At 51.3% G+C, this 27,626-nt stretch overlaps 2 protein-coding genes across 2 annotated transcripts; one reads left to right on the top strand and one right to left on the bottom strand.

Moving 5' to 3' along the window:
- The first annotated feature begins 1,383 nt into the window (after positions 1-1,383).
- On the top strand, positions 1,384-22,379 carry FCMR (Fc mu receptor). The gene is made up of 8 exons (XM_055581788.1): positions 1,384-1,570; positions 9,190-9,525; positions 10,300-10,431; positions 11,400-11,622; positions 14,185-14,321; positions 14,626-14,784; positions 15,561-15,619; positions 18,908-22,379. Exons 1-8 carry the CDS (start codon positions 1,534-1,536, stop codon positions 19,082-19,084), a joined length of 1,260 nt encoding a protein of 419 aa, XP_055437763.1. The 5' UTR covers positions 1,384-1,533; the 3' UTR covers positions 19,085-22,379.
- IL24 (interleukin 24) lies at positions 20,931-26,744 on the bottom strand. Its single transcript, XM_055583750.1, has 6 exons — positions 26,641-26,744; positions 24,761-24,995; positions 23,623-23,685; positions 22,595-22,753; positions 21,945-22,016; positions 20,931-21,045 (listed from the first exon to the last, which is right to left on the bottom strand). The coding sequence occupies exons 1-6, from the start codon at positions 26,742-26,744 to the stop codon at positions 20,962-20,964; spliced, it is 717 nt and encodes a 238-aa protein (XP_055439725.1). The 3' UTR covers positions 20,931-20,961.
- Positions 26,745-27,626: the final 882 nt, after the last annotated feature.

The following is a 27,626-nucleotide window of genomic DNA, read 5'->3' as shown; positions in this document are numbered from 1 at the left end:
CACAATTTGCTCAAGGGTGGTTGGCGGAAATCACAAGAGCAGCTGCTTGGGGATGTGGGGGCGTAGAACCCTGCCACCCACACTTCCTTTGCACCTGTCACGAGTCTCACACTCCACTTCCACTGCGGATGCTGTTGTTTGTGTTCTGATGAGCCTGTGACAGACCTGAGGTGTGGGGGCCAGTGGGGGTCAGGAGGAACTTTCCAGAGAGATGTGGGGACAATCTGAGTCCCCTGGGGGCCCAGGAGGTCGCCGCACCTGGAGGTAGGGACCCTGGGAACTGAGCTATGGACAGCCTCCAGGGATGAAGCCAGGGAACCCTCTGACCAGAGCCCTCCCAGGTCTCACATGAGGGGCTCTAAAGACACCTGCATGGCCGTGGCTTCTGCAGGGCCTCAGGGACTCCATGGAAGAGGGGAAGGTGGGCACCACCCCCACTTCATCCACAAGAGGACCGAGACCCAAGCTAGGAAGCACCAAGCCAGGACCTTCTGACTGGAGCTTCTGACTGGAGCCGGAAGTTCCTCCCAGGATGCCTCACAGCCGACGGCCTGAGCACCTGGACCCCTGGGCACAACCTCGGAGCATCCGGGTCCTGAGGGACTGCTCTGCCAGGCAGCTCTGACGCTAGGCGGGCTCGCTGCATGACCTGTATGCAGGAGAGCAAGCCAGGGATCATCCAGCCCCACCTTCATTTTCTAGATAAAGAAATGGAGGCTCAAAGGAAGGCAGTGAGTTGCTCAAAATCCACATTTAATATTCCTCCATAGTAGGTCTCCCAAAAGAAAGCAAGAAAAGTGTTAGAAAGTGAAGTTGCTCAGTTGTGTCTGACTCTTTGTGACCCTGTGGACTGTAACCTACCATCATTCATGGGATTTTTTCCAGGCAAGAGTACTGGAGTGGGTTGCCATTTCCTTCTCCAGGGGATCTTCCCAACCCAGGGGTCGAACCCGGGTCTCCCACACTGCAGGCAGACACTTTATCGTCTGAGCCACCAGGGGGGACAGGTCTCCCAAAGCGTTTATCAAATGTGTTCAAGGGCTACAACCAGCACCTTCTGATTTCAGGCCCAAGCTTCTGTCCCTACAGACATCCTCAGAGGGAGAAAATTGGCAAGAAGGCTCTTCCATGCTGAAGACAGGCATAAAGCAAATAACTCTGGCTCACATAAACCCCACAAAGCATAGGAGGACCCTCCAAAGCATAGAAATATGAGGCCTGTTAGTTTCTAGCAGTCTTTATTAATAGAAGCTGCCTCGAGGCACTTTGAACCCTGGGGACCCATTCTCACCCAACATAGCATGATTTCTCAGTTCCTGGCTTCCTCTGTGGTTTGCTGGTATTTTCTTTTTCCGTCTAAAACTAGTAAGCAAACAAGATAGGTTGTCATTTCCTCATTTCCAAGCCCCACTCCTCGTGGGGGCCCAGAAATCTCTTTTAAGCATCAGACGGCACAGGGCTCCGGGGTGAGCAGCGGGCCTCTGTCCCCCTCTTCGGGGGGCCCTTGGATGGGACCTTGCTCTGGAAGGAGCCATGGACCTGTGGCTTTGGGCGCTTTACTTCCTTCCAGGTAAGTGCTCTGGAGAACCACCTTGGACGCCGTATGAGGACTGAACTGGTCACAGGTAGGGGAGTGGCTCAGAGAAGGCAATGGCACCCCACTCCAGTACTCTTGCCTGGAAAATCCCATGGATGGAGGAGCCTGGTGGGCTGCAGTCCATGGGGTCGCTAAGAGTCGGACACGACTGAGGACTTCACTTTCACTTTTCACTTTCATGCATTGGAGAAGAAATGGCAACCCATTCTAGTCTTCTTGCCTGGAGAATCCCAGGGATGGGGGAGCCTGGTGGGCTGCCATCTATGGGGTCGCACAGAGTCGGACATGACTGAAGCGACTTAGCAGCAGCAGCAGGGGAGTGGCTGGGTATCTCTGGCTCTGAAGCGTCTGGATGAATTTAGTTGTAAACCAGTACCTGGGGCAGGACAAGGGTGGAGGACGTCCCAGCTCCCAGCTAGCACCCCTCTCTCCTCTCCAGACACTCCTCCTGAGCCCTAAGGTGTTGACTCACAGGCTGAAGGTGTCCCCTCTCCCAGGTGTCAGCCTGTTAATCTGGGATTTAAAAGCCTCCAATGTTCTCTCTTCTACCTCTACATTCTTTCTTTGGTTCTCTTATCGCCTGAATTTTCAAAGTTCCAATCGAAGACTCCCTGGTCCATTTGGTAGGCCTGCTTCCCCAGGTAGCTCAAACGGTAAAGAATCTGCCCACAATGCAGGAGATCTGGGTTCGATCCCTGGGTCGGGAAGATCCCCTGGAGAAGGAAATGGCAGCCCACTCCAGTATTCTTGCTTGGAGAATCCCGTGGACAGAGGAGCCTGATGGGCTGCAGTCCATGGGGTCACGAAGAGTTGGACACGACTGAGTGGCTAACACTTTCAATTCGTTTCCAGAGCTTCATATCTCTTGGGCACCCCGACTTCCACATCTCATCAAGATCAAAAATACAACTGGCCTGACACCTAACCTCAGATTTCTCACTGGTCACCACCTAAATCAGCTACTCTGTCTTCACTATCTATGATATCAGCTGCAAAATGCCAAAATAGCTTTTTACCCACCTCTCCCATTTAACCCCCAACCAGACTTTGACCCAACTGATGGCCAATTCATGTAGTTTGTAGATTCACACTTACCAGGATAGGAAGAAATGGCAGCCTCTGCTAGAGACAGAACAGAGGAGTGAAAAGAAAAGGAACACAGGAGCAGCTTTTAACTACCTCCCTACTTTCTGCAAGCCGAGAGCCTGTGGCTCCAGATCCACCTTACTTCTTCTTGCCTCTGATCATAACATCATCCTTCCCAACAACCTTCCATGCCTGCTACTGCAAATTGAACCAAACTCCTGAAATACCAACTCCTTCCTTGGCCTCCGCTTTTACACTCTGAGCTTATCGTTCTCCCCAGGACTTTCCTAACCTCCAGCCAGCAGAGCTCCCTGAACATGCGCTGGACTTCCCTGCCACCACGGCCTTGCTCCTGCTGTTCCTTCTGCCAGGAGCGCCCTTCCCCCCACCTCCACCACGGATGCGGCCCTTCAAGCCCATCTCAACCTCCACCTCCTTCTCTACACTTTCCAGAGCCCCTTCTTTGGAACCTTAATATATTATTGATTCAGTGGTAAGTTTCTTGGGGGTCAGAGTAGTTGTTTATTCATACTTGCTTTCTTTGTGATGGCTGGAGTTTTGAAGAAAGGCAAATGTTTGAGTCAAATGTTGGAAGTCCCTGAAAGCCCAAAGGAATGAAGTTTTAATGAAATACTCTGTGACAGGTAGTAGGACATGGGTGAGCACAGTGGATGGTTAACCAAACTTAGGCCTGAGAGGGAAGAGGGACTGGGTGGATGTGGGAGATGTCTAGAAGTGAAGGGCACCCGAATTGTAGTCCAGCAGTCTGTCCAGAGCACTATGACTCTTCTAGCCAGAAGGGTCCTTGCTCTGGGCTTTGTCCTTCTCCACTGGTGCCAGTCCCCATGGGCTGAGGAGTTCAAGACCCGAAAGGACATGCTTACCCCAAGCCCACATCCACACCCCCTCTGCTAGGCCTCAAATTCCCTGTCCAAATGACTCTGAATCCACCTTCGGCGACTCTGCAATGCTACCCTGGGTCTTCTATCCTAGAGTTATGTCTTGGCCTGTAAAAGTGGCTACAGCTGGATGTTTGGGAAGGAGATGGGGTTTATACATGCAAGCTGGGTCATTCACCAAGTATATGCCAGGACTGTTGTGGAGTGGGCAGGAGCTAGGGTTGAGAACTGAAGGGAGAGAGGCCAGAAGCTGGAGGCAGAAAACTTGGGGCCATTTTCCCCTGCACTGCATGTGTGAGAATGGACATCCAAGGAGAGCATAAATTTGTCAAGATGTTGGAGAGCCCCAGGGACAGAGGAGCCTGGCGGGTGACAGTCCATGGGGTTGCAAAGAGTCGGACACGATCGAGCAACTTAACAACAACAACAGTTTACTAGCTTAGTGATTAACTTTAAACTATTCAGACTATGATGAAAGTGAAAGTGAAGTCGCTCAGTCGTGTCCAACTCTTTGCCACCCTGTGGACTTTAGCCTACCAGGCTTCTCTGTCCATGGGATTCTCCAGGCAAGAATACTGGAGTAGGTTACCATTTCCTTCTCCAGGGGATCTTCCCGACCCAGGGATCGAACCCGGGTCTCCTACATTGGAGGCAGATGCTTTAACCTCTGAGCCACCAGGGAAGCCCAAGACTACGATATTTAGGCCTTATTTGCATTCCTGCCCCAGGTCCTGCAAATATGGGGGTGGCCCTGGTCACCAGTGCATGAGGCACAAACTACAGGCCACATCGCTTGGGGCCCCAGGTGGAGGTCCACAGAAGACAGCAGGATAGGAGGTAGGCTTTCAAACCTACCTATACCTTGACCTATAATAGTAAGAATGCACACGCTTGATGCTGTGACATAGTACAACAAACACACATCTAAAACTTACCCTTAATTCTTTAATATGAGGATGACTCTGGGGCTTCAGCACTTGGATGGACGTAGACGCTTTCTTCGGAGATAGGAAGAGCTTGTACAGGAACAGGTTTTGGAGGAGGAATCAAGAGGGTTTTTTTGTGTTTTTTTTTTTTTTCCTTTTACCATTGTAAGTGTGAAATATATCTTAAATGTTTGAGTGAAGTCCAAGTGGAGGGATCCAAAAGGCAAGTCTGGAGCTCAGAGGTACAGACAAGGCTGGAGATCCACGAGTGCTGAGATCTAGACAGAGTTGGCACTAAAAGGCATGGGAGTCCATGGGCTCTTGCAGGGAGACCCGGGGGGACAGAGAGGAGGACAGGCCCAGTGCCAGGCCCTGGGGTGGCCCAAAACTGGTGGAGAAGGAGCCATACATAAGGAAGGAGTCAAAGAAGTAAGTGAGGAGGAGAAGTAAGCGAACAGATAAGAAGTAAGGAGATGGCAAAGAACAGCCATTGAGAGAGTGACGTCAGGGAAGCCAGGAAAGCATTTCCAGGCAGGAAGGCTCTATCCCACCAAATGCTGCCAAGAGGATGAGGAAAAAAAGAAGACAAAGAAGTGACCAATGTGGCAACAAGGAAAGTTTTGGTGACCTTGATTGGAGCAGTATCGATGGAATATTGGAGACAAAATTCTGACAGATGTAGGTGGAAAAGGAATTAGGAGACGTGGGATTGAATTGCAGCTGAAGGGGAGCGGAAATGTCAACGAGGGGTTGTCCAATGTGGGCATCATCAGGGCATGTGTGTGAGCCATGTTAATGCTGGAAAAGAGGAACCACTGAGGCAGGCAGAGAAAGGGGGTGATTGCAGGAGAGAGGCTCTGTAGGAGTTGATGGGATAGACTCAGGATCCAGGGTAAAGGACTGGCTTTTGAGAGAAGACAGATACTCCATTCACAGCAACAGGACCAGGCAGACAGCAGGCCTGGACACACACAAGTCAGTGTGTGCAGAAGTAGGAAGCCGCTTGGGATGTTTCTCATCTTTTTTTTTTTTTAAGAGCCCTGCTCCATCTGATAAACATAAAGCTCTCAGGCAGGTCAGCTTCCTTCTTCCAGAGATCCTGCTGTGACTGGAGTTGATAGGGTCCTCATCACCTCTCCTGCCTAGAAAATCACCACCCCGCAGAATCCAGTCTATTCCCAGAGCACAGCCACAGCCAAGGCCTTGGGGCCTAAACCTTATTTTGTATTACGAAAACAAGATTTTTTCCCATGTTTCAAACATATGCTGTGCTGTACTTAGTCCCTCAGTCATGTCTGACTCTTCGCAACCCCATGAACTGTAGCCTGCCAGGCTCCTCTGTCCGTGGGGATTCTCCAGGCAAGAATACTGGAGTGGGTTGAGTGGGTTGCCATGCCCTCCTCCAGGGGATTTTCCCAAACCAGGGATGGAACTCAGGTCTTCCCCATTGCAGGTGGATTCATTACCAGCTGAGCCACCAGGGAAGCCCAAGAATACTGGAGTGGGTAGCCTATACCTTCTCCAGGAGATCTTCCCAACCCAGGAATCGAACCAGGGTCTCCCGCATTGCAGTTGGATTCTTTACCAGCTGAGCTACCAGGGAAGCCCATTTCAAACATATATTTATATCCAACTACATGTTGAGAGTGACTTTTTATACCACATATATCCCTCTCCCCTACCATCACCACTGAAAATCAAATCACCGATTCAGAGATTAATGATACATCACAGCTTCTCTAAAACATCAATATTAAACAGGTTGATTCCTTTATATGTACTTCTACTCCTCCCTTTCTTCCCTGGAATCATTTGGAAATGTAATCATAAGGCTCAAAATTGCAAAAAGTCAAGGGCACCTGGGTTGCTTACCTAAAAATGCAGATTCATAAGCAGATATACTCACCCATTCAAAGCAGATATAATCACCTTGCTGAAGGGCAGGACCAGGTCATCTGCATCTTAGCAAGTTCCCCCACAGGAGTCTTACATATACTGTGCTAAGTTCTAAACCTGGAGGTTGTATCTATCTTTTTTTCTATTTGGGAAGTCTGCTTGTGGTTAGAAGCTATTATGAACTCCAAGGAGAGTGGAATCTGGTCATTTTCACCTTGCACCTTAATGCTTCCTTGGGACCAGAGCTCAGTGTACCCAGCAGCTTTCCTTGTGCTTCATCCATCCAAAGTTTGCACACTAAGGATGTCCCAGTCAGTGCTGGTTGCTCTAACAAAGTGTCATAAATGTGGCTTCCACAATAGACATTTATTTCTCACAGTTCAGGAAACTAGAAGTCCTAGATCAGGGTGCTGGCAGATATGGTTTTCTGCGAGGGCCCTCTTCCTGGTTTGCAGAAGGCTACTATCTCCCTCTGTGCTCATGTGGTCTCCTGTGTAAATAGAATAAGGACACTGATCTCACTTTGAGGGCTGCGGCTTCATAACCTCATCTAACTCTGCTCCTGCTGCTACTGCTGCTAAGTCACTTCAGTCGTGTCCGACTCTGTGTGACCCCAGAGACGGCAGCCCACCAAGGCTCCCCTGTGCCTGGGATTCTCCAGGCAAGAACACTGGAGTGGGTTGCCATTTCCTTCTCCAATGCATGAAAGTGAAAAGTGAAAGTGAAGTCGCTCAGTCGTGTCCGACCCTCAGCGACCCCATGGACTGCAGCCCACCAGGCTCCTCCGTCCATGGGATTTTCCAGGCAAGAGTACTGGAGTGGGGTGCCATCATCTAACCCTACCTACCTCCCAAGGCCCCACTCTGTAATACGGGAGCTTCAACACATGAGTTTTTGGGCAATACAAACATACAGTCCATAATGTAGGATCTGGGCAAGCCAGAGGGTGACCAGCAGTACCCCACTGAATAGAGAGAGGCCACTGGAGGTGTCTGCACGTGTCGTGACCCATCTCTGCTCTGTCTTGCCTCTGCCCATTTTACAACACCTCACCCTTGAGAAAGCAGCAGCATGCCCTTTTCTGGCTGAGTTGGTCGGGAAACGTTTGCATGCTCACTCTCAGGTGCCAGGCTTTGCACACAGGTGTGTGTGGTCCCTCTGGACCTACGGGGGATTCCCCCAGCCCCTTGGTTGGGTCTTTGCCCTTTGAATGGGTCGCCCTTCCGTTGGCATGTTCCAGTCACAGGGCTGCCTCCCTCGTCTCAGTTTCCAGGGTGTTTAAAGCAGGGGTGGGTGATTCGCATGAGGGCTTTCACATCAGCTCACACGTGTCTGATAGTGCCCTCTGCTTCTCCCTGCTGTGCTAACCAGCTGCACATCCAGATACTAACAAACTCCTGTGAACGCTCCCCTGCTAGCCCTTCTCTAGCCTCCTCCACCCTGTCTCATGCTCTCATGGTTGTTTCCTCCTCTCTCCAGGTATCCCCATCCTTCCCTCCCCCCAGAATGTCCTCCTCAGCGCATCTAGAAGCCTGCAGCCGCACTTCTTCCCCTGACTCCTCGGAGCGATTCTAAATCTGTGCTCTGCAGATGAATTTCAGGAAGCTTGTGAACACCCTTCCCCTCCTCATGAACATGCTGTGTCCTCTCTCCTCTCTTAGGCTTTATGGGGCCAATTCTCACTGTCTAGAAGGGTTTCTCCTCCACTCCAGTCCCCCCAGCCTCACCCCAACACACACACCCCATCCTCTGCATCATCTTCCCAGAAATATATGGACCCTTGTTGGACCCACTTAGTTGACAAACATACCCTCTTCTCCAGCTTAGCCCCGCCTTCTCTCCACCATAAGCTTGTTGATGTCAGGGACTCAGGAGCCACACCTTTCACTCCTCCCTGCTCCACACCAGCCCCAAGGCACAAACAAGGTGTGCACACATTCAAACACACTCCTGTTTCCCTCTGTATTCCCTCCTTCGGTGAGGATGACCATCATTCTCTTAGCCCTCCACACCCAATCCTTCAGGCCACAGCTTACACAGCCCTTCTCCCAGAAAGCCTTCCTCAAATTCCCCTCCGTGGCAGCCTGGATCAGGCAGTCCGCTTGCTGCTTCCAAGGAGCCCTGTGTATCCACGCCATGGGATTTATTACACTTTGCTGTGGTGGCCATAGATTTGTATCACTGAATAAGTGACTCTTTCTGTGAGGGAGGGATGGCAGCTAGCTTATCACATGAACGTGATTCAATAGATACTTGTTAATGATTGAATTTAAAAAAAAACTGGAGGTGAAAGAGTTGTTTTGGTTGGATGGATCCAAGCAAAACAAAACTAGACAGGAAAACCTGTTCCACTAAATTTCACCACGCCTCCGGGCAGCACACTGAAGTCACTCGGGGGCCACGTGCTGGTTGGGGGCGCAGTTCACCATGGCACATGTCATGGCACATGACATTTTGACTAGATTCTCAGGAGGTTGGTGTCTGGGACCACAGAGGTTCAGGTTTGATGATAAGACGGAGGGCTACATGAAGGCTTGGGCTGGGGAGAGACTGAGCCTCAGGTGTAGAGCAGGGACGGACCAAGGAGGTTAACAGGGTTGAGGATGGAAAGAGGCTGTGGGTGCAGCTAGGGCTAGACATGAGGGAGGCGCAGGGCTGCTCACGGGGATGAAGCTGGATGCAGGGATGAGTATGAGGCTGCACTGGGGCCCAGGTTGGAAACAGGGCTGTGTTGGGGATGTGGCTGGGGATGGGGCTTCCTCTCACTAACTCCCTCTCCCTGCAGTAGTCGGAGCCCCGAAGGTCCTTCCAGAAGTAAAGATGGAGGGAATGCTGGGAGGATCCGTTACCATCGAGTGCCCACTTCCTGAAACACATGTGAGGATATATCTGTGCCGGACCATTGACGAGTCTGGAAGATGCACCACCGTGGTGTCCAGCAACAAATTCGTCAGGGAGGAATTCAAGCACCGAGTCACGCTGGAGCAGTGTCCGGACAGGAGTCTGTTCCTTGTGGTGATGACAGAGCTGACCAAGAATGACAGCGGGGTCTATGCCTGTGGGGTGGGCGGGAACACAGACCGAGGCAAGACCCAGCAGATCACCCTGACTGTTCACAGCGGTAGGTGCCCCACTCGCTGGAGGCTGAGGACACCCAGGAAACGTTGGCCCTTGGGGAGGCGGGGACAAGCATGGGGCCGCAGCGGTCCCCACACCCTAACACTGCTGCCGTACCAGCTAGTCCAGCGGAAACTGGGATCCATGGGGCTGTAACCTCACAGAGTCAGTGAACTTCACGATCCACCAAATTTTCTATCCAAGCCCTGAGAAAGGAACAGGATCGGTGTGCCCCCGGGTGGTAACGTGCCCACCTTTCCCCCGGGTCACAAGCCAAGTGGGGGGTGGGCATGAAATTGAGGAGAGGCTCTGAGACTGGAGGAAACTGGAAGCAAAAGGGCATAAGCAGCCCCATAATTGGTCCCGTGAGAAATATCAGGGATAAATATACAGGAAAGACAATCATTTTTCAAGCCACAGTTGATGGCCAAATTTGTTACTTTATATGATCCTTTCCTTATTGCTCCAGAATCCCTCCTTTCTCCCTTCTTTTTCCACTGACTTCCTCAGACATACACAGTACTCACTCAATAATCTAGATTCCCGATGGACTCTGATTTTGCAGAGAATGCCCACTGCGTTAGGGTGAAAGAGGATTTTTTTTTTCGGGGAAGACCCCAGCCCAGTTACTTTTCCTCTCCTCTCATGGGCACCGTGTCCTCATCCCTTTATTGCCATCTACCCTGGCTGAGTCAGCCTCAACTCATACCAGCAGTCCCTCCCCCGGGCCTCAGGCTGATGCTGGAGACCACCAATGGACTTCTCTTGCCTTTGGTAGTTTACGAGCCATCCTGGGAAGAAGAGCCGATGTCTGAGCCTCCAGCATGGTTTAATAGATTTCTACAAATGCACATGCCTCCTTGGTTCCAGATGCCCGCACATGCCAGTTCTTTAAAATTCATGTCCAAAGGTCAGTTCCCCGAAGCTAGGGCAGGGGAAGTGGGGGAAATTCTGTGTTGTTGTGAAAGTGGATGAGGGGAATATGTGTTCAGTTCATGCAGTGGTTGGCAGGGCAGAGCTGAGTCCCACGTGTGTATTTCCCTGTCTTGGAAGAGGGAACCTCCTTGAGGCCTGCATTCCAAGGCTGTCAAGCCCATCCCTCAGCCACTTGGCACTAGTTGCAGTACTTACACATCACCACCAGGTGGGGCCGCGCATAATGAAGTTTATGCTCCATTCACAAAATCTAGCCCTTCTATGAATGACTTAGGAAACCAAGACTGGGCAGACATTTCCCAGCCAGAAGTCCTCCTGCCTTCTGCTCCCCATGTGGCTATCTTCCATTTGATGGCATACAGTAACTTAACAGCTCTATTTTGTGACAATAAGATTAACAATAATTATACTAATGATACTTTTACACTTCTATCACTTTTCTGTCTTGAATGCATTTTGACATACGTTTCCATCATATCCTCACATGTTCCCTGAGAGGTAGACACATTAATTGAATATTGTTATACTAGAGGACTCTGCTGGCCCTTGAGAGGGGGATAATGTCACTGAGCTCATTACATACCCAAGGTTGTGACTGACAGGTGTGGAATGGGGGAGAATAGACACATAGATATAATACAAGTCAGGATGGGAACTGAACTACAGTCAAGGTTTTCTCCGTGGTTAAGAGGAGGGAAAGCTCTTCTGCCTGGGAAGTCAGGGAAGACTTCCTGTAGGAAATGGAGTTTGAAGCAAATATAGACAGAAGGGACTAGGTGTAGATGGCCTGTTCAGAAGGCATTTCAGGCAATGTGGATTGCAAGAACAAAGGTAGTCTACCTAAAAGGAAGGAATGTGTTCAGGAAAGAAATGGTTGACCCAAGGCTACCGGAGACCAGAGTGTGGATATGGAAGGTCACTTTGTCCTGCTCTGTCCTGCAGTAACCACACCAACTCAAAGGACCAAGTCTCCTCGAGCACACCAGGCCTCCCCCAACCCCTCAGTCACCCACCGCCCCCAAGTTTTCAGGGCATCTTCGGTAGCAACTGCTGAGCCCACCATCTTTCTGCCAGCCATCACAACCTCAAAAACCTCAGCTCAGAAGGGGCTTCTCAGACTCCAGACGGCCAGCTACAACCACCAAACCAGGCTTCACAGGCAGAGGTAAGATGCCTCCACCATTTGGATGGGGTAAAACTGGTCAAAGGAGACTAGAGCTAGGAGATCCACCAAAATCTCCCTAAAATGTCTGCCAACAGAGACACTTCTTGGCTTTGTCTCTAGAAGTCACTGTGAAATATAGTATAGATATATTTATTATAGCTATACTAATGTTATGCCTATAACATTAACTCATTAGTCCTATTAACAAGTACACACATCAGTGCTCCAGCAGGAGATCTTGTAGAGATGAGACGAAGATCTTTCAGTCATTCAACATTTATGCAAATCTGTTTTGACGCTGCAGCTGCCACTAAGTCGCTTCAGTCGTGTCCGACTCTGTGTGACCCCATAGATGGAAGCCCACGAGGCTCCCCCGTCCCTGGGATTCTCCAGGCAAGAACACTGGAGTGGGTTGCCATTTCCTTCTCCAGTGCATGAAAGTGAAAAGTGAAAGTGAAGACACTCAGTCATGTCCAACTCTTAGCGACCCCATGGACTGCAGCCTACCAGGCTCCTCCACCCATGGGATTTTCCAGGCAAGAGTATTGGAGTGGGGTGCCATTGCCTTCTCTGGTTAACCATGTAGATCCTCCCCATAATTGTAGGAGTTTTCCTTTTAATAGATGAGAACTTAATTTTTTATTGAGACTTAGCTCATCACTCTGATTGAGTTTAAATGACCCTAAGAGAAAACTTAAATCTATGGCCAGCCTCAGAGCAGGTATTTTTAACTGGCCAGGTGAGAGGATCCCATCTAGAATTATTATAAACAGATAGAACAGGACTGAACACTCATCTAAAACAAATTTCCTAGGGGGTATCCAATAAGAGCCCAAAAGAACAGAAATCCACCATGCTAACCCAGAAGTAATAGGCACAGGTGATTGGCCACAACCCAACAATTGGATTGAGTTTTAAACTAGCATAGAATTATGCTATCATAGATGGCTCTGAGAGACTGCTCCTGTTTTGACGGGGAAGAACTAAATGAATATAAAATTAGCTACTAAACCATCAGTAATTTAAAAATTACTTTTGCGTGTTTCCTTTTACTCTTTCAACATGGCTACTAGGAAATTTTAAGTTACCTGTCCGGTTCGGACTACATTTCTGTTGGCCAGCTCTCAATTAATGGACGGGCTGCAGCCCAGGAAAGTGCTGCTATCGACCACTAGGAGGCAGCATTAGAACAGATTCCAAAGAAAACCAGTCAGATCAAATCAGATCAGTCGCTCAATCGTGTCCGACTCTTTGCGACCCCATGAATCGCAGCACGCCAGGCCTCCCTGTCCATCACCAACTCCCGGAGTTCACTCAGACTCACGTAATACCTGCGAATTATTTTTTTTGCCAAAGCAAATAGAAGGGGCTTCCCAGGTGGCTCAGTGCTAAAGAATTGGCCAGCCAATGTAGGAGACAGGAGATGCAGGTTCTATTCCTGAGTCAGGAAGATCCCCTGGAGGAGAAAATGGGAACCTGCTCCAGTATTCTTGCCTAGAAAATCCCATGGACAGAGGCGCCTGGTAGGCTACAGTCCGTAGGGTTGCAAAGAGTCCACAGGGTTGCAAAGACTCAGACTCAACTGAGCAGTTAGGCACACACACAAGCAAAGGCAAACGTGAGCGAAGAAAGGCATTTCTGACATTATTTGGGCCTTACAATTAGGAAATTGAGCCCATGAGAGCAAAGTGGTTACAAACAGAACCAGGACTTCTGATTCCTAGTCTATTAAACCATAACAGCTTACTAGTGGAGAAGAATTCAATTAACTCAACCAACATGTTTTTAAATCCCCACTACATGCCAGGCATTGTGCTATGTCCTGAAGATGTAGAAAAGTTTAAAAACGTTATATCTAGGTGTTATTTTATTAATACTAGTCTTGACTGTGGTAAGTGTTGTAACTGGTATGAACAGAGGAAGTGGTGACACAGAGAAACAGTTGATTCTAGTTTACCACGACTGGAGAAGAAAATGAGGACTTATGTAATGGATAAGGAAAGCAAGATTTCAACATGTAGAGAAAATGGAGGGAAGACCTTCTAGCAAAGGGAGCACCATCCTCTCTTCCATAGTTATCAGAAACTAACTTATTTAAAATCTGCAATCATCTTGTGAAGAAACTGAGGTGCAGAGAGCTGGAAGTGGAACTGACCTTTGTTGATTGCTGCTTGGGTCAGCTACATTAAGGTCTTTATAGCCACTATTTTATTTCATCCTTAAACTGTTCTGTGAAACAGGTTTTACTGTAACCATTTACTGGGAAATGAGGCTCAGAGAAGTTAGGAAACTGATTCAAGATCACACAGCCAGGAAAAAGCTAAACTTGAAATTTAATCCAGGTTTCCTGACTCCATAGACAGGCCCTTTTGTGACAAGGGTGGGGGTGGGGGAGGTGGGTGGGGGAGGTGGGTGAGGGTGGGGGAGGTGGGTGGGGTGAGAATTCTGTTATCCAAGGGACAAACCTGTGAACCGCCTTCAAAAGTTGGCCCTTGGGGTGCTGCCTTAAGTCCCCCTCCGTTTCTTACCTCTCCTTCCTCTCCCTGCTCCTCCCCTGCTCAGAGCCTCCAACCAGGGCCCGGGCGCTGCGTCTGGGATGGAAGACCAAGGTGTCTTCATCCTGATCCCCACCATCCTGGGTCTCATACTCCTGGCGCTTCTGGGGCTGCTGGCGAAAAGGATCATTCAAAGACGGAAAGGTGAGTGGGTCAGGCCCAGTGACGCAGCTCCCAGAGAATCCAGCTCCCTCTGATCCCCCAGGGACACTCAGGACTCTGGATGAGCAGACTGAGTTTGAGGGGACTTGGGATGGGGCTCGGTGGTCTGGACATGGGGACGGTGAGGAGCGCGGCCCGAACCCTGAAGTGGAGGGCCGGAGCACCCTCAGGTCAGACGCTGCCAAACGGCGGGGAGGGGGCCGTCTTTAGTTTTCTGTAAGACTGGGCGAGTGCGGGCTTCTGACACCCTCCTTCCTCCTTCTGTCCCTGCGGCTTGGTCGAGAAGCTCTCTCCAGGCGGGTCCGCCGACTGGCCGTGAGGATGCGCACGCTGGACGCCTCCCAGCGGGCCCTGTCCCGGCGGCCGCGCGTGTCCCGGCGGCCGCGCACCCCGAGCAATATCTACAGCGCCTGCCCTCGGAGGCCCCGCGGCGTGGACGCGGCTGGTGAGCCGGCTGGCAGGCGGGAGGAGGGCAAGGCTGGGCGTGCGGGCAGTCAGGGGGAAGAAGGTCGGCTTGTGGGGGCGCGAGGCGGATCTGGGGGGTGGGGGGACGAAAGGGGGTGGGGGCGGGGTGGGGCTGGAGGGGTGGGGAGGGTGGGGTGCGGGGGGAACTAGGCGGGGTGGGGGGCGAGGCTGGAGGGGTGGGGCTGGAGGCGTGGGGCTGGGGGTTGGCTGGGGGGGTCGTGGAGGACGAGTTGGAGGCGGGGGCGGGGCTGGCGCGCGAGCTGGATTTTTCTAGATAAAGAAATGGAGGCTCAAAGAAAGGCAGTGAATTGCTCATTTGAGTGAATTTGTCCTTTGCTTTGTTTTATATTATGTCAAAAAGACCTTCTTGGTTTCCTAGTCATTGATAGAAGAACTAGATTTTGTGCATGGAGCATAAACTTCATTATGCGTGGCACCGCATAATGTAATATCTGGCAATATCTGTGGTATCTTGTGGTGCTCTGACCTGGGGTGAGGTGGGAGCGGGGTGGTGGGGGTGGGAGCGGGGTGGTGGGGGTTGGGGGAGTGGGAGCGGGGTGGAGGAGGTGGGGGCCGGGCCGGGGCCGGCGCACGAGCTGGAGCCGCAGAAACCGCGCGACGCACAGCGAGAGCCTGGAGACCCGCGCCTCCAGGACAGCCGCGCAGGGCCCACCGCCCGGGGGCTTGCCGCAGAGCTGGGGGGTCGGGGGTGAGCCCTGGGCCCCGCCCTCATGCCGCCCTCCCCGTCCCCATCAGGTGGAGGGGCCGCATCGCCCCCGGTCCCCGGAGCGCCCGCAGCCTCCGCCCAGCCGCAGGTAAGCCCCTCCCGCCGCGGGTAAGCCCCGCCCCACTGCAGGTAAGTCCCGCCCCGCCTCTGATTGGCAGCTGCGGCTCGAAAGGGCGGCCCCAGACCTGGGCGTGGCCCCGCGCGCCGTTTGCGGAGCTTCGGCTTCGCGGGAGGGCGCGGGCTTTCCCAGCCGCTGCCGGTCCCTGAGTCCGGGAGTGAGTATCCGTTTCCTCCTTGGACGGTGCACGTAGACGGCTACCCAACAACTGTGGTAGACTTAGTTACTTGGCTTCTGGCCAAGCATTCCTCATGGGATAAATGGGAGCTTAAGTAAAGGATGCTAGATGTCGACTAGGAAGGCCTTTCCTGTGTAAGAGATTCAGTTTACAGTAGGTCTTAAGAGGGTTACCCGGTTTCATCTGAGGAAGTACTTTCTAGTAAGCCCTCTAAGATAAGAGGAGATTGTTTACTGAAGGCAATTAAGCCTGGCCAATGGCACCCCACTCCAGTATTCTTGCCTGGAAAATCCATGGATGGAGGAGCCTGGTAGGCTGCAGTCCATGGGGTCACTAAGAGTCAGACATGACTGAGCGTCTTCACTTTCACTTTTTACTTTCATGCATTGGAGAAGGAAATGGCAACCCACTCCAGTGTTCTTGCCTGGAGAATCCCAGGGACGGGGAAGCCTGCTGGCCTTCCGTCTATGGGGTCGCAAAGAGTCGGACACGACTGAAGTGACTTAGCAGCAGCAGCAGAGACATAGATGGGCTTCCCTGGTGGCTCAGCTGGTAAAGAATCTGCCTTCAATGCAGAAGACCTGGGTTCAATCCCCTGGCTGGGAAGATCCCCTGGAGAAGGGAAAGGCTACCCACTCCAGTATTCTGGCCTAGAGAATTCCATGGACTGTATAGATAAGATTCAATACTTTGAGTGAGAAAGATTCCCCTTGAAATCTAGGTGTGGAGTAGGGAACTCATCTTTTTTTTCTCTCTCTCATCTTTCTATTGATGACCATTGGCAAGTGTATGAAAAAATGTTAAGCTATTCATCCTCCTTTGTCTTCCCCAGTTAAGAAGAGAACATTTTATTCTTTAAAGCATCCACAGTAGCAGAAACATTATTGCTTCCGGAACCAGGAAAACTAAGTGTGGCAAATGTCCCTGATTTAATTAGGGTGTAGGCTAAGCTGATGCAGCAAACGCTAAACCCCAGGGCTTGCAAGATGGAAGCCTGTTTTCCTTGAAAGTGAAGACAGGGAGCCAGGAGGAGGTGGCCTGAGCCATGGGGTCATCCAGGGCTGCAGATGCCTTCTATCTGTTGCTCCACCATCCCCTGGAGTCTTTCCTCATCCGTGGTTGATGCTCAATCACTAACACCATGTATGCATCCGCACATGGGAGGGAGAAAGTTGCTTTTTTAAGACCAGGAGCCTGAAGTTTCACGTATCAGAGAACCACTGGGCACAGTTTAACCACATGGTCACACCTGCCTTCAAGGGAGGCTGAGAACTGTATCCCTGTGGGTCTTGCTTAAAAGAGGAGAGTGATGCCTGGGAACAGGCAACAGCTCTGCCCCCATCAGGCCCAGCTTCTGGAGCTTGCCCTTACTCAGCCCTGCTGGACCTGCTGGAGGAGTTCTCAGTAGCGTAAGTAGGCCCAGCAGTGCCCATCAACTCTACCCTTTGTTGTTCACTCGCTAAGTCACATCTGACTCTTTGTGACCCTGTGGACTGCAGCATGCCAGTCTTCCCTGTCCTTCACTATCTCCGGGTATTTGCTCAAACTCATATCCATTGAGCCCTTTTCTCTGAAACTGTTCTGTGACCACACATGGCTTCATGTGGGCCTGTCAGTTCAGTTCAGTTCAGTCGCTCAGTCGTGTCCAACTCTTTGCAACCCCATCGATTGCAGCACGCCAGGCCTCCCTGTCCATCACCAACTCCCGGAGTTCACCCAAACTCATGTCCATCGAGTCGGTGATGCCATCCAGCCATCTCATCCTCTGTCGTCCCCTTCTCCTCCTGCCCCCAATCCCTCCCAGCATCACAGTCTTTTCCAATGAGTCAACTCTTCACATGAGGTAACCAAAGTATTGGAGTTTCAGCTTTGGCATCAGTCTTTCCAAAGAACACCCAGGACTGATCTCCTTCAGAATGGACTGGTTGGATCTTGCAGTCCAAGGGACTCTCAAGAGTCTTCTCCAACACCACAGTTCAAAAGCATCAATTCTTCGGCACTCAGCTTTCTTCACAGTCCAACTCTCACATCCATACATGACCACAGGAAAAACCATAGCCTTGACTAGACGGACCTTTGTTGGCAAAATAATGTCTCTGCTTTTCAATATGCTATCTAGGTACCTGTACCTTGCTTAAATTTTACCCTTCCTCCCTGCTTGAAATTCACACTCCTGCTATCAGGGATTAAAAAAAATCTTGATGAAACAAATTCACAACAAGGTGCCTATGATAAATGACTGAGTAGTTTAAGCCTTCACAGGGAGCGACTTTTTAAAAATGGTTAAGTCAGATTAGTCTCAAATGATGAACCGTAACAGGCAGTGGGAGATACATTTTTGAAGCAAGCTGCTGCCCATTCCCTCTCTGGTAAAGTACAGAAAGGAACAGCTCCTTTCAGTGAGCGCTTACTCAGTGCCTGCTCTGTTCAGGGGGCTGAACTTCTAGTTCTGAGTGGTTGCTGCAGCCTTCCTGGGTGGATGTCACAATAGTTATGCCACGCTGGGGTCATGCCATAGCCCTGGCGTCCGAGAACTGATCCATCCCGAAGGCAGATGATCCTGAAGTTTCTTTCCGGGGAAGTGGAGCTCCACACAGCCTGCTACCTTCCTCCCCTTCAACCGCCCACTCCTTCCTGGAATGCACTGTCCCGTCACGTCACAGCCTCTCCAGGGAATGAAAGCCCTATGAAGGTGCAGAGGATGACTCATCCTCCTTCTGAATAATTCCCTGAGAAGATGCATATTTATTCCACAAGTCACATCATCTAATCCAGAGGGGGAACTCCTCTGGTGGCTGGTTCTCCTTCAGACCCATGCTTAGTCACATGATTTTTGTCTGAGCCCCATTTAAAACACTTCCTGCCGTATCAGATCTAAGTGTTTTCCAGTTACGTAGAGCGTGAGGCACTACCCTGAAAATCCCCAGGGCTGAGCCGCCTGATGGAGTTCAACCACCTCTGTGTTTTGCCTTCTGGAGGACAGCAACCATGCGCACCCCAACCCGCACCCCACCATTGCCCACTGTGGATACTACAGTCACCCTACCCAAACCCAGGGATGATCCTTTGGTCATTTCCAGGTACCTGAAACTCCCTGGCTCCATGTCCCATCTCTGAAGATCGACTGTGAATATGTAAGCTTCTGCCACCAACCTGCTGCCAAGGTGGAGGACACTGATTCCAATGACTACGTCAACGTTGCCTGCCTGACTCACCTCTCCAGCTGTGCCCCTGGGCCCAGACCTTGGTGTCAATGAGTCTTGTCTGTCTGCCGGCTCCCAACACCCACTCCATCTGTTTCAGAACGCTTGTTACCTCCCCACCTCAAGTCTTGTCCCTGCCTGTTTGCCCTGAGCACTGATCAGTCTCCCCTCCTCCAGCTCTCCTTACACACTTTTGAACCCCCGTGGTTTTCAGGTGGCCTCTGGGAATGCAGAGCATTTGCCCTGTTGCCACCTGCCTCCTCTCCAAGCCATGTGACAGCCTATGGACTTGCAGAGTCTTTTTGATCACAGGGTCCTTACTCCCCTGGCTCTAGACCACATGGCCTTGGACTGGAGTGGAGGCATAGCTGTTGCTTTGAAAGCCCTTCTCGAGCTTGAGTTCCCCACCAGCAGAAGGTACCTGGACTGCCCTGTGAAGACACGCTTCAGCCCTGAGCTAGGAAGGGACCTTGGTATGAAACACCCCTGGCAACCTCTCTGCCCCAGTCTTAGGGCTAGCACTTACTAGTGATCTTCTGTTTGTCTGGAGTCCTGTGGTGACGGCAGTTTATTTGGATGTGATGAAGGGTTGTAAATTTTCAGAACCATCCTTGTTAGTGACATACGTGGATACCCTCTTTAGGTCTTCCTCCCTTGATCCACGTAAGTACCCTGACTCCAGCATTTTCTCCCTTTAAGAAATAGAATAGCTTTTGTTATCTATTTATCCTTGTTCTATAGCCTAGTACTATCTTAGCCATGGTCTATTTGAGCTATCCAAAGCCATTACAACTCTCTGCTTTCAGAAATACAGTCTATTCCAGTCCAAGTGGCTTATGGCCAGGTGGGGAAGGACAGTGATCTGGGGTTCCTGGCGGGCCCATTGTTCTGCAAGAGCACTGACATCGTGGAAGAAGAGACTGCCCACATCCTATTCATCCTCCTAAGTGTTCTGAAGGAGGGTAGAGTTAGGCAGACATTGTATCTTTGGATTGAAATCAACTCCAAAGTTCAACCAGAGCTGGAGACGAGAGAATGCCCAGTCTTGCTTTTAGGAAGAAGGCCTTTCCCAGACACACAGCTCAGCCTCACGGGGCACTGGTCCAGTGCTAGAAAGCAGAGGCTCCCGAGGTCCCTGCCTTATGAGCAGGGAGTGCCCTCACAGGTGGGACTGTGCGTCCAGGCATGAGGACACCAGCCACAGTGTCAGCCTGACTCCAGCCCCCCAGGCGGGCAACAAAGGCGGATGAGCAGGATCAGAAAGAGCACCTGAGGGGCGGGGCTGGTGGGACCGGGTGGGAAGGGCAGACGGAAGAGGCGAGAGGTGGCGCTGAGGGGGAGTCTGCTTTGTGCTGGGCACCCTCTGCGCTCTGTCTTTCACCATTTACATTCCAACCAGTGCTCTCACCTCACCCAGCGCTCTGTTCCTGCAGATGTCGTTTGTGACCATGTGATTTCCATGCCCTGAGGCTCAACTCCATATCCCAGCATCCCTCATTGTTCCTCAGCAATTCAAAGACAGGTTTTAAGAAATCCAATTTATTAAGCGTTTCCTGAGCATTCCCATCCACTAACCCCACACAGTGGTGAGGATTGTGGGGGGAAACAGAGAAACGTGAAGAGGGCAACTCCAAAAGACAGTTTCACTGAAATAGAAGTTTCAGTCTGACAAATAAATATGGCATCAGTTAAAACACTGATGGGAATTAAATAGAGTTGTAATAAATATAGGAATCTGCTTTGTAGATTATTCACAGCATCCAAGGGAACCTTCCATGACTGTTGTTGCGGTCACTTAAAGAATGAAGTCGTAAGCTGGAGCCAAGAACAGGACCCATGGTCAAGAGTGTGAAGTGCCCAGAGGACATCATGGGAAGGGACCCTCATCTGAAATGACGCGGAGAAGAAGGAAGGTATCCTGGTCTAGGCCTTCAGAGCTGGTAGAATTTCTCCATCCAGCTCAAGAGAATGTCCATTTCTCCAAAGGCTTTGGTCACAGCTGCTTCTCTGTCCAACTAAAGGGAAAGGAAAGTTGAAGACCTGCCGTGTTAGCCACAGGAACAGGTTTCCTTCTGACCCCTGAACCTGGTGCGACTGTAGATCACGGGCTGTGACCCCTTTAGGATGGCCTCTGACAAAGTCACCACCCATCACTTCTTCTCTGTGTGTGCTGTCTGCTTTGGAGACAAGGACAGATGGGTTGGTGAGTGGCCGCAGATAAGGAGCAAGGGAAAAGCATCGTGAGTCCCTGACAATAAGCATCAGAATCCCTATGCAGGGTGGATTCCATCCACCTAAGACCACTGTGCAGATGAGGAAATTGAGACCTGGGTGGTCCCTTTCCCTAGTATGTTATTGCTCTTCACCATTTGTTTATAAACTGGTATATCTGTTCCTCAAAAAATGATCGAAATTGGATTGTCTTGGGGAGGGAGCTGGGGATGAAACTGGAATTTTCTTTGTTGTCTTAGTTTAGGAAAAGACAACATAATTCTTTTTCACAAACTCGACCCTTTGGGCATCCTGGAAAATACTGCAGATGTGTGTTGGGGTTGGGGATTCTCCCTTCTTTCTCCCTCACTTTTGACTCACCAATTGCCCACCTCAGGTACCCATAAAGCTCTCACTTTGGAATGTCCTTGGTAGAGAAATCATCTTGTAGGAAAATAGAATAGCATTTTAACTTGAAAACTGGCAGAAAAATTGGCCATGTCACTTGCAGTGTTTATGCAAAGTATATGGTAACTAACACAGCTGTAGTATAGCTATGCTCCTGCTAAGTCAGGTGGCTCAGGGCGAGCTGGATGGAGTCCCCTACATTGAATTCTATACCAGGTCCCTAACGCACCCTCGTGCGACAGTTCAGGGTAGTCTGCTTCCAGATGGGCAACTCTCAGTTCCCGGCCTTGATTACCTGTTTAAATGCTTGGTAGAACAGCAAAAATCGCCTGCGTGCACTCTTATGGGTAGAAAACATCTTTTCCTGCTGGATAACAGAGAAAGAAAATTGTGCCAAGTGTCAGGTAGGAGCAGAGGTGCCTTCTCCCACTCTTTCCTAGTAATGCCAGAGAGACTCCCAAGGCCTAAGAGGGCAGCTCCAAATCTCACATCCCCAGGGCAGCCAATGCTGACCTCCCACCGTGCAGCAGAGACTGCCTCCTTTCATATTCACAGTAGTCTTGCCAGGTAGAGGTGATTATCAACACTTTATAGATAAGAAAACCAAAGCCCAAAGCGATTGACCACTTTTGGGGTTTTGTTTTTGTTTTGTTTTGGTCTCCCAATTTGTCTCTCAAAGGTGTTTTAAATAAATAAGATTGATTATTTGCAAAAAAAAAAAAAAAAAAAAGAGAGAGAGAGAGAGAGTGACCGCTTTGCAAATGGACACCCAGCCTGTTAGACCTGGACTTAAGCCAGCACTGCTGGTGTCCAGAGCCTGCGCCCTGCCCCACGACACCTGCAGCTCCCTGTCACGGAATAAAAGCCGGGCCAGATAAGGGAAGATGAGTCTTCTGAAAACACAGCATCTCCTGTGGACCTCCGTCCCGACTTTGTTCTACTCACACTGGCTTGCAGTTTTGACACGATGACAAAGAAGTTGTTGGCCAGAGTAGAGAATGACTTCAGGATCCCGAATTCAACAGCCTTGTCATGGTAGTTTTTGAAGACAGTGTTCACGTAGAACCTCAGCAGGGCATGGATGAGGTGGCAGCTCTCAGTCTCCTGGGGGGTGGCAGGGTCACTGCCAAGCCCAGGCCTCTGCCCACTCTGACCCTGATGAACCACCCACGTGGTGCACAGGGCAAGATAAGTACAAGTGCAGGCAGGGATCCTCCAGGAGATGGGGCTCTGAAGCGTTGGGTCTTACGCTTCAGAGCCCCTTTGGACATCTTTGTTTGACCAGAGGACCCACAGGCCTAGAAAGGAAGGGCTCATCCGGGGTCCCACAGCCAGTGAGTGGCAGGCCCAGGCCTGGCGCCCAGGATTCCCGCCTCCCATGTGGTTAGATTTCTTTCTTCTCCAGCCCATGGCCTCTCTAATAGCTCTGGGCAGTGATGGGCCTTGAAAAGCACCACCTCTTGGTGAGCTGAGTTTTGGCAGGGAAAAGGTTTAGAAGGAGAAATGAAGAGAGAGAAAACTAGTGTCCATGAAGGCAGGAATTGCACCCTGGGCTCCTGAGGTGCCACAGAAGGGAGCTTGTCATCCCTCAGGGGTCAGAGCTTGGTGGTTTTTACTCACTGCCTAGATGGGTGAGAAGAAAGTGGGGGCATGGAAGAGGCCCAGGCAGACGGCTCTGGGCCAATGAGAGCAGAAGAGAAATCCAGATTGATGGAGACTGGCTAAATGGAGACAGATATTTACAAGCCTCAGTCCCCGCCCTCTCCTCAGGTCCTGTATTCACATACCCTGGGTACTGAGGAGACCAGCCCAGGTGTTCCTCCTCCAGCTCACCACCCAGCCCTGACCTGTGCAGGCTCAGCCCGGAACAGAAGTGAAGTCTTCTATCAGCCTCCCCTGGAGGACCCCTCAGCCTCACCCTCAGGAGACCAGCCACCCAGAGGAGACAACACCCTTCCCCCGCGTCTGATTACCGAGACGTTCTGCAGAACCTCTTTCCGCAGCAGCCGGACACTCGTGATGTTATCTTGAGCTTGCTTGGGGAACAGAAAGGACAGATGTCTCCAGGTTGGAGGTCAGCATAGAAGCCAACCTTGCAAGTACATGCTGCTTGCCCAGACCCTTCAGTCTATCTAGTCTGTGTGACCTCAGAAGCCACAGGGGGGACCCAGGGAGGGCCATGCTGAGCTGGCTCCTGGGGGGGGAGGTACAAGGTTCCAACTTCAGAAAATCACGAATCCTGGCCTCCCAGGGGCAGATGGAATCTTAGGCGTTCTCAGAGCTTTGATAAAGGACTTGTTTGATTCCTTTGGTCACTTGAAGCATGAAGAAATATGCCCATTTTAAGAACCACTAGGATTCTTACACTAGGATGTTACCCCCACCTTCCATGGAGAGTCGGGGAGGCTGCACCTCGAGGCTTCCCCTGCAGCCCGCCACTTCTTGGGTTTCCAGCCAAAGAATCCTTGATTCTTAGTCCTACCTCCTCATTGTACAAATAAGGAAACTGATAGCTTAAGAGTGGGGGAATGCTGTGTGGATTGGTTTCAAGGTCAAGATCACACAGAGGTGTCCTGTCCCAGTCCGGCACTCTCCTCTCTCCCCAGACTGCCTTGTCAAGCTCCTTCATTCTGCCTTGCATCTGGATTGTCCTTTAAGGAGTACATGTCACAGGATGCATTAACCGTTCTTTTCCAACTCAGAATTAAACATTCTTTCAATCTTGAATCAAGGCCTCAGCAGGTGGGAACAAACTAGGAGGAGCTGGCAAAGCAGTAGGTGAAAACTCTGGTGGATCTCAAAGGATTCCCCATGACTTCCCGTGGGTGAAGGCTTATGTAACCCTGGGACAGAGATGAAGCGCAAATGAATCAGGCTTCCTTCTTATTCCTCATGGGCTGTGTTTCTTTTCCTATGGACTGGCCACATCTTTCTGAGCCTCAGTTTCATTGAGTGCAGAAGGAAATGTGGACCCACAATATCTCTGACTTCACTAAGCTCCTAGGTAGGAACATGATTAGCAAGCTGCAAAGGGCTCCATAATCATCAAATATTTTCCTTTGCCCAGATCACCTCCCTCCATGGCTGGGTCCAGAACAACACTTCACTCACCACAATGTCCTTCATGGCCCAGAAGGCCTGCCACAATTTCTGGAGAACTACTCCTTCTACCCGGCAGGGCCCAAACTGGAACTCTTGGCCCCGGACCCAAGGTCCCGGGCTCCAGAGAAGCAGCATCAGACTCAAGCAGGGAAGAGCAGCCACATGCATAGAAGAGTTCATCTGCAGGAAAGAAGGTCCAGGAGGATCCTGCTGGGGGAAGGGAGTACCCCTGTAAGGGAGGATCCTGCTGGAGGAAGGGGGCACTCCTGTGAGGGAGGATCCTGCTGGGGGAAGGAGAGTACCCCTGTGAGGGAGGATCCTGCTGGAGGAAGGGGGCACTCCTGTGAGGGAGGATCCTGCTGGGGGAAGGGGGCACCCCTGTGAGGGAGCATCCTGCTGGGGGAAGGGGGCACCCCTGTGAGGGAGCATCCTGCTGGGGGAAGGGGGTGCCCTTGTGAGGGAGCATCCTGCTGGGGGAAGGGGGCACCCCTGTGAGGGAGCATCCTGTTGGGGGAAGGGAGCACCCCTGTGAGGGACCATCCTGCTGGGGTAAGGAGGCACCCCTGTGAGCAAGGCCCTCAGCCTCAGGCGTGGTCCCCCTGGAGTAAGGCTCCTTGCCTTTGCCGCGGCCAGCCTCAGGGACACACAGATGCGAAACCTGAAACCAGGGTGCGTTCCTGGTGTTAGAACAGTTCAAACATGTGGCCTTGCCAGGGTGCCCTGGGTGGGGCAACGGTTTTTCGGCCCCAAGGGCCTTTCTGCCCCTCAGTCCTACACCCACTGGTCTGGCTATCCCTGCTACCTCCTCCCTCAGCACTCTCCTCTGCATCACACACACACACACACACACACACACACACATATACACACACCCTGCCCCACCTTCCCTGCTCCGTTACAGTCCTCTCTAGCCAACAGCCCACCCACCAGTCAGAATTTGACCAAGAAAAGTGAAGAAACGGGGAGTTATAATGTGCCAAAGAACACATACAAGGATCCCAGACTCGGCAGAACACATTGGCCTATCTGAGTTCTGCCCTCAAGTCACCAGACACACATGGGCAGGTCTTTCTTCCCTCCCCCCGGAGAAGGCCACCTCTGACTCCCATCACTGTCCAGAGGCGCTGCGGGTTTAATCCTGGCCCACAGGGACAGGCGAGCTGGTAGGCACACTCACTCTGCCACCTCAGCTGACCGACTCACTCTTGATGCTAGGAAGTAACGTTTCAGGTGACTGAACATGAGGAGGCCTCAGGAGGACTCACATGAATCACCTCTAAAGCCTTCCACTGCATGACTGTGTGAAGAGCCGCAAGCTAGAGGCAGGGAACCCCCTTGTCTGTCTGTCATAACTGTATGCAGAGATTGCTTCTCCATGACTCCTTGGCCCTTTGCTTCTCTTCTTTCTTCTTTCCTCAGAGCTCGGTCCCGCCCTTTCTTACTCCAGGCCCTGGTCTCGCACCTGAGGACGCTCAGTCCTCCACCCCTCAGCTGGGCGGGAAGCCAGGAAAAGGTCTGTCTCCCCAGTGCCTGCCAACTCGCGAGCCAGAGGAGCAGGCCCGGGGCCAGCACGCGTTGTCCTGTCATGCAGCTCTGAGCTCCAGCCTCTCCCTCAGAGTCTTCCTGGTCCCTTCTTTCCAACGCCACCGGCTCTTCAGCCTCTTGCAAATTCACCTGTGGGCTTCATAATCCTCCTAGCCTTCCTCTCCTCCAGCCTAAACTCTTCTGATGTTAAACCCAAGAGAGCAGCTCCTCCTCATGGCGTATCTCACCCTTTACATAAACACTGACAAAGTTGGCCTCTGTGTCCCCCCAGCCCCTATGCTCAGTCGGGTGGCAGTCGGTCTAAGGCTTCAAAGCCAAGTACTCGGGAATCTCCCATCACTCACCTCAGGCCCTGGAAGGGATCCTTTGAGGGCTTGCTGGTTGGTGGTGGCTGGTTCCTGTCGTAGAGGAAGAAGGTTGGGCAGGCGTCCACACACACACACACCATGCACCGACCAGGGGTGTAACAGTGGATGGAAGGCTCTTGTTCCAGCTGCGGAAGTTGTTTCCAAAGTAAAGGTGTGCAGGCAAGCCAGGCTTTGTGGAGCTTCATATACATGGGGGCTGTAGGGGAGGAGCGGGGGAGGCAGAGGGAGGTGGAGAAAGGGAAACTGGTCATGCTTTCCCAGAGAATGACGTCACTGCTAGTCAACCTTCACTCTAGACAGTGGGGCTGTGGGGGAAGCAGCCCCTGGGTGTGGTGAGTGCTGGGTCTGAGTTCCAGCTCTGCCATTGGCAGCATGACGGGTGCAGGTCATCTAGCTACCTCGAACCTCAGTTTCTACATCCATAAAGTTAAAACAAGCAAGCAAGCAAACAAAAGCTCTATCCCATCACCACAGGAGCATCAGTGCCATCAAGAGACCTGGCCAGGTGTCCTCCTAGTAGGACGCTCAGCCTTCAGGTGTAGGGTGTAGGTGAGGGGCAGACTGGAGCAGTGTTTCCAACACATGTTCCCCAGAATCTGATCCTGAGGGATGCTTATCTGCAAGACTCTCTGTGCACTAAGGATTTCACTCTCAGTAAATTAGAGAAGGCTGGCACATGCTTGCCCCTCTTGGAAACCTATAGTGCCCTGTAGGAGCCAGAAGCCTGGTGTGGGCTTAACACTCCTTAACCCAGTCTTTCCCACAAGTATTAGACCATGACTCTGGGAAACACAGTCTCAGAAACACTGGACTCTGAATGAGAAACTGGCCAACTACTGGCCGAGGATAAGATGAGAATGGCTCAGCCTGGTGAGTGAAGATAGTTCTTGTATTTTTTAATGATTGAAAAAAATTAAAAGAACATAAATTTTGGGACACATGAATATGGGTGAATTAAAATT

The sequence above is a fragment of the Bubalus kerabau genome, chromosome 5, assembly GCF_029407905.1.
Source record: "Bubalus kerabau isolate K-KA32 ecotype Philippines breed swamp buffalo chromosome 5, PCC_UOA_SB_1v2, whole genome shotgun sequence".
Classification (NCBI taxonomy): Eukaryota; Metazoa; Chordata; class Mammalia; order Artiodactyla; family Bovidae; genus Bubalus; species Bubalus kerabau.
The sequence above is the reverse complement of the archived record's forward strand: the minus strand, read 5'-3'. Positions and strand labels throughout refer to the sequence as shown.